Source organism: Chiloscyllium plagiosum, chromosome 21 (assembly GCF_004010195.1).
Source record: "Chiloscyllium plagiosum isolate BGI_BamShark_2017 chromosome 21, ASM401019v2, whole genome shotgun sequence".
NCBI lineage: Eukaryota > Metazoa > Chordata > Chondrichthyes > Orectolobiformes > Hemiscylliidae > Chiloscyllium > Chiloscyllium plagiosum.
The window spans coordinates 53252933-53265613 of NC_057730.1; the positions used below are offsets into that span (position 1 = coordinate 53252933).

At 48.4% G+C, this 12681-nt stretch overlaps 1 protein-coding gene across 1 annotated transcript in view; it reads right to left on the minus strand.

Moving 5' to 3' along the window:
• shisa9a (shisa family member 9a) overlaps positions 1–12681 on the minus strand; it is a 344762-nt gene that overhangs the window by 39845 nt on the left and 292236 nt on the right. The window contains exon 3 of the mRNA XM_043712110.1: positions 4444–4599. Coding sequence (XP_043568045.1) covers positions 4444–4599 — 156 coding nt within the window. The remainder of the gene's footprint in view (positions 1–4443; positions 4600–12681) is intronic.

The following is a 12681-nucleotide window of genomic DNA, read 5'->3' on the forward strand; positions in this document are numbered from 1 at the left end:
GCCTTGGCAACATTCCCGCAAGCTCATGATTGAATTTGAAGGAAAAAGGACTCGCGGAAGCTCAACTGAGGGGCGTTGCCAGGAAGAAAAATCTACAGGGCTTAGAGTGGACCATGTGGACGATGGTGGGTCAACCCACGGCAGGTGGACTGCAGTGGTTCAAGAAGGCAGCTCACCCCCACCTTCTCAAGGGGGAAAATAGGGACGATGAGGCAGTAAATGTAGGGGCACATCAGCAACGCCCACGACCCTTGAATTAACTTAAGATATGCATGACCCAGAAACAATGGGCCCAATGGCCTCCCCCTGTGGAGTATGGCTCTGCCATTCTGTGGAATCAAAGACTTTGAGCGATTATTTGGATGGGAAGATTCGAGCTGATTGCAGTTTGACTTCTTTGACCTGATGTACCTGGTCTTCTGCCAAGCTTGCAGCCATAGCAACAACTCACAGCAAGAGCTGCCACAGGAATTCACAAGGACATCTACAAAGTTGCCTGTGAATCAAATTCCTGTGAAAGGCTTTTTGCGATGAGAAAGCCTGAAAGCAAACATATAAAGGAAGAGCTTGCATTTACATAGCAACCAAACCCAAGGCGTCCTAAAATGCTTTAAAACCAACCAACGCCACACCTTGGGGTGTGTATTCATTGCTGTAAGGCAGGGAAATACAGTTGTACAAAACAAGACAATGGGATAAGAAGCAAACAAAAATCTACTTCCTCGTCAATAAAAGTAAAATACTGCAGATGCTAGAAATCTGAAACAAACACGGAGAATGCTGGAGAAACCCGGCATTGGACAAACAGGCAGAAAACTAGCCACCAGGCTACATGAACATCAATTAGCCACAAAACGACATGACCCTCTCTCACTAGTATCCTCACATACAGATGAGGAAGAACACCACTTCGACTGGGTCAACACATCCATCCCAGGACAAGCCAAACAGAGACAGGCATGAGGAATCCTAGAAGCATGACATTCCAACCAGAACTCTATCAACAAACATATCGACTTGGATCCCACTTACCACCCCCTGAGAAAAATAGGAAAAATAGGAAATAGGGGGTCCCTATTTGCCCCCTTGAGAAGATGGGGGTGAGCTGCCTTCTTGAACCACTGCAGTCCACCTGCCGTGGGTTGACCCATCATCGTCCACATGGTCCACTCTAAGCCCTGTAGATCTTTCTTCCTGGTAACGCCCCTCAGTTGAGCTTCCGCGAATCCTTTTTTTCTTCACCACAGGAAATAGCATCGCCGACTCAAGGAAACCCAAACACATAAATAGAAAGTGGGCCACACCACCAGTGCTTCACCAGAGGCTCACTGATGATGTTACCCAGTATGGTGACAAAACGTCTGAAAATGAACCTTCCAGCTCAGCGAGCAAACCTACAACCAGAACCTCAACCTGAGCTACAAATCTTCTCCAAACTCGCAAACAGAATTAACATTTTGAGTCCATAAGACAAAAAGCTATAGGAGCTAAACAAGGCCATGTGGCCCATCGATTCTACTGCACCATTCCATCATGGCTGATATGTTTCTCAACCACATCCCCCTGCTTTCTCCCCATAATCCTTTATTCTCTTTCTGTTTAAAACACACTCAGTGACGTGGCCTCCACAGCCCCCTGCGCAATGAGTTCCACAGATTCCCCACCCTCCAGCTGAAGAAGTTCCTCTTCATCTCAGTCCTAAAGGCTGGTCCCTTCACTCTGAGGCTGTGCCCTCAGATCCTAGTCTCTCCTACTAATGGAAATACCTTCTCCACGTCCAGTCCATCCAGGCCTCTCAGTAAGTTTCAATCAGATCCCCGTCATCCTTCTAAACTCCATTGAGTACAGACCCAGAGTCCTCATCCCTGGGATCATTCTTGTAAACCCCGTCTGGACCCCCCCTCCAACCCCATCACATCCTGCTGGTGGCAAAGTCATTCTACTGGCCCTTGCAACCTACCATTGCAAAAGCTCCCCTGTGCCTGCCCAAGACATTATTGGCACCATCAGCGATGGGGATAAATAAAAGCCCCAACTCACCAAAGTGAACCTTCCGGATAGTTACTGGTCAGCCAGAGTTGCCATTGTTGTTTAGTGTTCTCTATCCACCGCTCCACCGTAACATCACCCCGGGCCACAATCCCAGAACAAATCGACAGACACTACAGTTATTGTGCAGATACTCTGAACATTCCAAGAGCAATTCTGTTTGTTACCTGAGGGGAAGATGTGGCAACACTTGGCGAACGTGTGTGAATATTCCTTGGTCATAGTACCCCAGCCGACTGAAGCACCAAGCTGATTTGCGAATGTGAATGTTTGGAAATGGCCGCTCGCTTCATTATGAGGTTGGGTCCAGGAATGAAAATGTGTTGCTGGAAAAGCGCAGCAGGTCAGGCAGCATCCAAGGAGCAGGAGAATCAACGTTTCAGGCATGAGTCCTTCTTCAGGGTCCAGGGAGGTTGGCACAAGGTCAATTTGGGTGCAACCTTTCTCAGTTGGTTCTGCCACATGGGAGACAGAGCGTGCCACCCAGTAATCCACCGAGTAATTCATCCAATAATCCACCCAGTAATCCACCTAGTAATTCATCCAATAATCCACCCAGTAATCCACCGAGTAATCCATTCAGTAATCCACCCTGTAATTCCACCCCCAATCTGCCCCATAATCCACCTCATAACCCACCTCAAAATTCACCCAGTAATTCACACAGTAATCGACTTTATAATCCACCTGGTAATCGACCCCGTGCCCCTGATGGGGAGCTTACAGTGATGAGCATCACAAGACCGCTCAGGGATGTTGAAGGATATTGGGATAGCGGAATCCTGAGCTGATCCAGAGAAGGGGATCACGGGGTGGATTTTAACAGAGCTGTTAGCAAATCGCTTGGAAAACCCAACCCTGGCCAATATGCGGATCCATCAGGAGAGAATGGTGTCACGACTTTCCAAACAGCACCTGCAGCTACTGGGAGTGAATGGCAAGATGGTGGCCAGGGTGGGGGCAGTATTACAGTCAATATTGAGCCACCACTTTGACTGGGGGTGGGTCAGCCGATGTCCTGGCTGTGGGAGAGGTAGCTGACAGGGCCTCTATAGGGATCGTAAATCATCTGTGAACCAGGGCTAACATCAGAGCTAGGAGCAGCAGTAGGCTATCCTGCTCCTTGAGCCTGCTACACCATTTAATATGATCATGGCTGATCTTACCTTAGCCTTGACTCCACTTTCAAGCCCACTCCTATAGCCCTTCAACTCGTTACTGATTAAAAATCTATCTCTTTACATTTACTCACTGTCCCAGCATCCACCTCATTCTGGGCGAGTGAATTCAACAGATTCATGACTCTTTGGAAGAAAGTTAAAACTCACGCCACAACCGGTTATAGACAGAAGTGGGTTCTGCAGATGCTGGAGATTAGAGTCAAGATTAGAGTGGTGCTGGAAAAGCACAGCAGGTCAGGCAGCATCCGAGGAGCAGGAAAATTGACATTTCAGGCAAAAGCCCTTCCTGATGAAGGGCTGACCGGGTTATGGTAAAACAGGTCTATTTGGAAGCACTAACTTTCAGAGCACTGCTCCTTCATCAGGTAGCTAGTGGGGCAGTATCATAGGAGATGGACCAAAAGACCAAAGTGTCATCCAACTAATGCGATATATTGAACAAATCTAGATTGCAGTTAAGCCTTTGTGTGATTTTTAACTTTGCCCACCCCAGTCCAACACCAGCACCGTGACACCATGGCCACCTTTGAGAGAAGGGATTCCTCCCCATCTCTGTTTGAAATGTTCTCTGCCTGACCCTAAAACTAGGACCTGAAATTCTGGGATTGGCCCACATCTCTGGGATTTAGGAAGTGAACTGCCTCCAATGCAGTCACATCCTTCCTCATATAACAGGACAGAACTGGACTCGAGGACACCTCTTCCTACCGCCCCCTTGACCATGACCCCACCCCCCCATCACCAAACCATCATCTCCCAGACCATACAGAACCTCATCACCTTAGGAGATCTCCCACCCACAGCTTCCAACCTCATAGTCTGGGAACCCCGCACTGCCCGGTTCTACCTCCTTACCCTGACCCCAGAACTGTACTTCTGTCCGGACGCAGTCTCACCAATGCCTTCTACAATTGCAACAACATTCAGCTACGTTTCTACTCCACTCCGTTAGCAATAAATGCCAAGGTTCCATTGGTACCTGCTGTACCTGCACAATGGTTTTCTGTAAGTCATGAGGACACCTCGATCCCTCAAAGCATTTTGAAGTTTCTCTTCATTGAGATAAGAAATACTGACATCTCACTCGTTCCCAGCCCAAGATTCAACCCTGATGAGGTAAAGCTCATCAGGATCAGCTTGATGTAGAGAATGAAAGCCTACACGTGAGGAAAACCTGCAGGTACTCGCCCCCCCCCGTTCTCCGTTCACTTACCCACGAGTTTTAACGAGGCGTATTTATTCAACTCTTTGCCTGGGACTTGCTGCTCAAAGGAATGTGAGCCTTGTCCCAAAGAGGGGTAGGAATGGGGCTGTGGCATCTGCGAGATCAGAGGGTAGGTGGGTCCCGCGTTATTCATCTGTGTCTGGTCTGCAAAATATTGAAAGAGAACACATCGTGAATACAAAAAGAAAAACCTGCAGACAGTACAGTTTACAGTCTCTGCCCACGGACATCAAAGAGATCGGCCTTTCATTTTACAAATAAAGCGCATTAGTTAAAGACCTGAATATGAACATCGCACAATACAATGAGCTGGGACTGTTAACATTATCTACAAAGCCATTGCAGATAAACTCTGATAATGTGAGCTGTGATAATAAGGAATTATTTCACAAGAATCTTGTCCTTAGTCCCCAGTGACATCCCAATCTGAGTTCAATCCCATCAATAAAATATTAACATGATATGCTCATATCACACATGATGTAGTGTAGTGATATCATGACTGAAATACCATGAGAAATGATGATCAGAATAATATGTTCCTGCGAGGGTTGCACATTTTTAATGGGTAATAAAGCAATCGGATAAATTCAAGATGCTGTTTCCATCCTGTTGGCTTCCAGAGGAGAATCTTTCTGTGAAAAGGGAGATGGTAATTCTCTTAGTGGAAAAAACAGAGACGGAAATCATCCGCATAAACCTGACAATGCAGGACCTGAGGATGTTTACGGGGATAATGTATAAAACACAGCAGTGGGTATTCCAACAGAGCCAGCTACACACAACCTATCGAAGCATCGGGGCTTCACATCGCCATGTTGTTGCAAGATGTCCATGAAAGGAACTCATCCTTCTGATCCTCTCGGCATGACGTAATGTGTAGGAGTGAGACCTTTCAGTTTGCAATGCTCTACCTTCTACACTCTCTACCTTATGATCTATTTCCCAACCTTCCCAACCCTCTTAGCACCAACTGTCCATCCCTTTATCCCTCGTGTGTTTAACTACACCTACAGCGCCAGGGACCCAGGTTCGATTCCACCCTGTGTGGAGTTTGCACATTCCTCCAGTGCCTGAGTGGGTTTCCATCGGGTGCTCCGGTTTCCTCCCATAGTCTAAAGATGTGCAGGTTAGAGTGGATTGGCCATACTGTTCAGGGATGTGTAGGTGCATTTGTCAGAGTAATAGGATAGGGGAATAGGTCTGGGAAGGTTACTCTTCGAAGGGTCAGTGTGGACTTGTTGGGCCAAAGGGTCTGTTTCCACACTGTCGGGATTCAGTGATTTCTATGATTACACTGTTCATTTCAGCTGCAAGAAAAAGCCCCACTTGAATTCATTGTGATCTCTCAAAGAGAGAAGAAACAAGGCCATTCGTCCCAGACTGGGTTGATATAGAATCCCTACAGTGTGGAAACAGGACATTTGTCCCATCAAGACCACACCAACCCTCCAAAGAGCAACCCACCCTGACTCACTCTCCCATCCTTATAACCCTGCATTTCCCATGGCTAATCCACCTAGCCTGCACATCCCTGAACACTATGAGCAACTTCCCATAGCCAGTTCACCTGCAATCTTTACACTGCGGGAGAAAACTGGAGCACCCGGAGGAAACCCACACAGACACGGGGAGAATGTGCAAACTCCATACAGTTTGGGGCTGGAATTGAACCCAGGTCCCTGGAATTGAACCACTGAGCCACTGTACCACCCCATTATGTGCATGATCACATTGCTCTCTCTCTCTCTCTCTCTCTCTCTCTCCCATAATGCTTGACTTCCTTGTCAATCAGAAATCTAACCCACCTGCCCATACGGGGTATGGAACCAGCTCCATTCAGAATCAATCCAATGATGATTCCAAAATATCCAGATAATAAGATACCATTGGCCGATGGAGATCTCAGGTGGATGTTTTCATAGGGAGACACGGATCCTGGAACCTACAGAGAATTCCACAACCACGTTCACCAGCACCTGGTTCCCTAACTGATGATACAACCAGAAGGCCTGAAGAAACAGGAACAGGAGGAGACCATTCAGCCCCTTGAGCCTGCTCTCCCGTTCAATAGGATCACGGCTGATCCAACACTCATAGATTAGATTAGATTCCTTACAGTGTGGAAACAGGCCCTTCGGCCCAACCAGTCCATACCGACCCTCCGAGGAGTAACCCAACCAGACCCACTTCCCTCTGACTAATCCACTTATCTTTGGAAGGAAACCGGAGTACCCGGAGGAAACCCACGCAGACATGGGGAGAATTTGCAAACTCCACACAGACAGTTGCCTGAGGCGGGAATTGAACCTGGGACCCTGGTGCTCTGAGGCAGCAGTGCTAACCACTGAGCCACCGTGCCACCCTTACTGATCCTGAGACTCTGAAATAAAAACAGGAAATACCGGAGATCCTCGACAGATCTGGCAGCATTAAGATAAAGAGAACATCGCGAGTCACAATATACCTCTTCGTCAAACCAGAATAAAGAATATTAAAGGTTTGCTTCCTAATTCATTCACCAGATGAAGCTTTAATGCCCATTCCTAATTGCCCAGAGGGAGTGTCAACCCCATTGCGGTGGGTTTGGAGTCACGTGTAGGCCAGAACAGGCAGCTTCCTTCCCGAAAGGACATTGATGACCCAGGTGGGTTTTCCCCTCAGCAATAGTTTCACAGTCATGATTAGACCCAGAATGCCAGGATTTTATTGAATTCAGATGTCACCATCTGTTGTGACAGGATTTGAACCAGGTCCCTGGATTAATAGGGATCTAGGGATGACAGCACTACCTACACACACAGACACACACGCACACGCGCACGCACACACGAATACACACAGACACAAACACACACAGACATGCACACACACACTGAGACATACACACAGTCACACACACTGAGACATACACACAGTCACACACAGTCACACACAGACAGACACACACACAGACACGCTCACACACAGACACACACATGCGCACACACACGCACGCGCACACATACAGATACGCGCACACAGACACATACACACGTGCACACACACAGACACGCACACACACAGATGCGCACACGTACACAGACAGATACACACACACTGAGACACACACACACGTGCACACATACACAGACACACACACACACACAGACACACACACAGACATGCATACACACAGACACACAAAGACACACAGACACACACACAGAGACACACACACCTGCCTGATGTGGTAACAGCATCTTCGGATTTGGCCTGTTCAGGGTTTGGCTGTATTTACTGTGAAGAATATGAAGATCTGACATTGACCCTTTTAGACAGAAGTCCAATTTGATTTCACAATGAGAAGCAGGAAGAGCATTTTGTCGGCAGATGTTTGAAAATGTCGAACATAACTGAGAGTAATTACTCTAAAGGACGACACAGGGAAATGGTCACCATGTTGCACTGCGGCACAGGGACGTGTCAAACCTCTCTGTGTCTCTGCGCTGAGGAGTATCCGGTATTTGTCTGTTGTAAACATCACACTCAAGGCCACATGATGTGAAGATACAGGAGCAGAGTTTGGTCAGGGCAGTGACTTGGAGGACCAGCCTTCCTGGCCCAGAGGTGAAAGATCTGGATCTTGATCCTGGACTTGATGCTGAAGAAGCTGAGTCTGTAATGAAGCCACACAATTCGAATCACAAACCGCCACAGCCCAGTGACCCAGCTGGTGAGACCGGGAGAATTTCCTGGGCAATGAGATGACAGAAAGAAATTGGTGACTCAACCGTAAAGCCATTCCATCTGATCCCAACATCTCCTGCTCAAGCTGCAGAGTGATTTCCATCAGGGATCCTTCACCTAATGCTCCTTAATCCACTCTGCCTCAGTACGCATCACCCAATCCAGCATTGCCTGTTCCCTAGTGGGCTCTACCACAAGCTGGTCTGAAACCCATCTCACAGACATTTCACGAATTCCTCTAGTTTGCATCCTCTACCAACCTGCATACGGAAGTCAATATTCCCTTTTCTTCTTGCCTCTTCTTCCCCACATCCTGATTACTGCCGGGAGGTCTGTACATAACTCCCAAGATTAGAGTGGTGCTGGAAAAGCATAGCAGGTCAGGCAGCATCCGAGGAGCAGGAAAATCAACGTTTCGGGCAAAAACCCTCATCTGATAGCATCTACAGTACCCACTTCCACCTGTACATAACTCCCATCAGGGTCTTTATCCCTGTGCGATTCCTCAGCTCGACCCACACAGTTTCTACTCCTGCTGACTCTATCTCACTTCTGATGTAATTTCATTTCTTACTAACAAGGTGAGCCCGCTCCCTCTGCCCATCGGCCTGTCCTTTCGATAGGACGTGTATCTTTGGATATTTCATTCCCAGACCTGGTCCCCTTGCAGCCATGTCTCTGTGATACCCACAGCATCGTAACTGCCCATTTCAATCTGTGCCACAAGCTCATTTCCCTTTGTTCTGTAAACTGTGTGCATTTAAGTACAACGCCCTCAGGCCTCCAAAGCCTGCTCCCTTCTCATTGTTGTCCCCTTTAGCTGCTGTGCCTGAAGTCAGATTCCTGTCCCTTTCCATACCCTCTGTCCTATTACTAGTTGGAGAAACAAACTTTCCCCGAGATGAGGTTCTGGGGAAGTTGCCCCCTCTTTCACACATCACGAGAAATTAGACTTTGAGAGCTTGTTAACATTCGTAGGTTACAGCTGCAACAACACTGGATGACTCAAACACCTTATTTCCGGCTTTTAAACTCAATGAGCAGGTGAGCTGAGTTACAGATCCTGAAGGTTGACATTTAAACATTTGTGACTGATTAAAATAGAACTTCACAGCAAAATTTAGTCAAGGGTCATATTTTGCTTTGAGCAGGAGGTAAATACATAATCATAGAGTCACACAGCACGGAAACAGACCCTTCAGCCCAACCAGTCCGTGCCAAACATAATCCCAAACTAAACTAGTCCCACTGCCTGCTCCGGGCCCATACCCCTCCAAACATCTCCTACTCATGTATCTGTCCAACTGTCTTTATACTTTATAACTGTACTCACATCCTCAGGAAGTTCATTCCACACATGAGCCACCCTCTGTGTAAAAAAAACCTGCCCCCTCATGTCTTTTTCAAATCTCTCTCCTCCCACCTTAAAACTGTGACCCCCCAGGTCTTGAAACCCCCACCCCAGGGAAAAGCCAAACACCATTAACTCTATCTGTACCTCTCATTATTTTATAAACTTTGAACAGATTGCCTGTGAGACAATCAAAATACAGTGGAGGCTGAAATAAAGGCAGGAAGTGCTGGAGAAACTCAGCAGGTCTGGCAGCATCCGGGGAAAGAGAAACAGAGTTACAAAGAGTTCTGAAGGAGAATCAGTTTGGACTTGAACTCAAAATGGGTTTTCTCTTTCTGCAGATACCGCTGAATTTCTTCGGCACTCCCTGCATTTATCTTGGTCAGGAAGAGTTAACTGAGTCCTTGGTTTCATTATTAATGGCTACAGTGTGTCACTGCATTGAAGACTTTGCAGCCATTTTGGACAGTAAAACAGTGGGAGCAAGGGGGGAGGTTGTCAGACTGAGGATTTCAGTACAAATGATGGGAAAATAGAACCCTCAAAACTATTCCCAGGACAACCTGGGAAGCTAAGCGATCAGCAACAGCAACCAGATATTCATTCCCTGCAGAAGAGTACTGACTTTCACAATTAGTGCAAACTGTAAAGCACTCAACAAAGCTGGTCAAGAGAAGTTAATCCAGCACTCATTCTGCATCCCACACACACTTCCTCAGCGGAGCGGAATCAGCAACCACGATATTAGTGTCTTGTCAATCACGTCGTTAAGATTTATTAATTACATTCTTAAGAGTAAGAGAAATATGTGTGGGTACCACCAGTCATTGAGCACATGTGAGATGCTGCAGTGTGATTGGGTCCAACAATGACATGACAGATGCAGTATGATGTGGAAAACTGTGAGGTGGCCCACTTTGTGAGAAAACGTTGCAAGGCAGTTTGTTCTTTGAAGGGCGGGAAATTGAAAGAGGGGAGTGTTCAATGAGACCTGGATGTCCCCATGCTGACAGGAAATGTGCAGGGGCAGCAGGCAATAAAGAATGAAAACGATATGTTGGCCTTCAGAGCGAGAGAATTCAAGTACAGGAACAAGGATACCCTTTTTATTAGATTAGATTAGAATCCCTACGGTGTGAAACAGGCCCTTCGGCCCAGCAAGGTAAAAACAATGACTGCAGACGCTGGAAACCAGATTCTGGATTAGAGTGGTGCTGGAAAAGCACAGCAGATCAGGCAGCATCCGAGGAGCAGGAAAATCGACATTTCGGGCAAAAGCCCTTCATCAGGAATAGAATGAAGGGCTTTTGCCCGAAACGTTGATTTTCCTGCTCCTCGGATGCTGCCTGATCTGCTGTGCTTTTCCAGCATCACTCTAATCCCTTCATCCCATCAAGTCCACACCGACCCTCCCCAGAGTAACCCACCCATACCTATTCCCCTACATTGATCCCAGACTAATGCACCTAACACTAGGGACAATTTAGCATGGCCATTTCACCTGACCTGCACATCATTGGACTGTGGGAGGAAGCCGGAGCACACCCACGCAGACAAGGGGAGAAGGTGCAAACTCCACACAGACAGCTGCCCGAGACAGGAATCGAACCTGAGACTCGAGTGCTGGGAGGCAGCAGTGCTAACCACTGAACCACCATGCCACCCTAAAGGAAAGACGACGATCAAACAGGACATGGCAAGCATCACTCGCATGCCAACCAACTGTACGATTGCTTACACGGGGACTTGGTGAGGCCACACCTGGAACATTGCGTGCACTTTTGGTTTCCTTATCTGAGGGAGAGTGTTCTTGTGTTAGAGAGAGTGCAGTGAAGGCATACCTGTACCATGGTGTACAGGGATGTGCAGGTGAGGTGGACTGTCCACAGTGTACTGGGATGTGCAGGTGAGGTGGATTGTCCACAGTGTACTGGGATGTGCAGGTGAGGTGGATTGTCCACAGTGTACAGGGATGTGCAGGTGAGGTGGACTGTCCACCGTGTACAGGGATGTGCAGGTGAGGTGGATTGTTCACAGTGTACAGGGATGTGCAGGTGAGGTGAACTGTCCACAGTCTACAGGGATGTGCAGGTGAGGTGGATTGTCCACAGTGTACAGGGATGTGCAGGTGAGGTGGACTGTCCACAGTGTACAGGGATGTGCAGGTGAGGTGGACTGACCACAGTGTACTGGGATGTGTGCGGGTGAGGTGGATTGTCCACAGTGTACAGGGATGTGCAGGTGAGGTGGACTGTCCACAGTGTACAGGGATGTGCAGGGGAGGTGGACGGTCCACACTGTACAGGGATGTGCAGGTGAGGTGGACTGTCCACAGTGTACTGGGATGTGCAGGTGAGGTGGATTGTCCACAGTGTACAGGGATGTGCAGGTGAGGTGGACTGTCCACAGTGTACTGGGATGTGCAGGTGAGGTGGACTGTCCACAGTGTACAGGGATGTGCAGGTGAGGTGGACTGACCACAGTGTACTGGGATGTGCAGGTGAGGTGGACTGTCCACAGTGTACAGGGATGTGCAGGTGAGGTGGACTGACCACAGTGTACTGGGATGTGCAGGTGAGGTGGACTGTCCACAGTGTACAGGGATGTGCAGGTGTGGTGGACTGTTCACAGTCTACAGGGATGTGCAGGTGAGGTGGACTGACCACAGTGTACTGGGATGTGCAGGTGAGGTGGACTGTCCACAGTGTACAGGGATGTGCAGGTGTGGTGGACTGTTCACAGTCTACAGGGATGTGCAGGTGAGGTGGACTGACCACAGTGTACTGGGATGTGCAGGTGAGGTGGACTGTCCACAGTGTACAGGGATGTGCAGGTGTGGTGGACTGTTCACAGTCTACAGGGATGTGCAGGTGAGGTGGACTGACCACAGTGTACTGGGATGTGCAGGTGAGGTGGACTGTCCACAGTGTACAGGGATGTGCAGGTGTGGTGGACTGTTCACAGTCTACAGGGATGTGCAGGTGAGGTGGACTGACCACAGTGTACTGGGATGTGCAGGTGAGGTGGACTGTCCACAGTGTACAGGGATGTGCGGGTGAGGTGGACTGTCCACAGTGTACAGGGATGTGCGGGTGAGGTGGACTGTCCACAGTGTACAGGGATGTGCGGGTGAGGTGGACTGT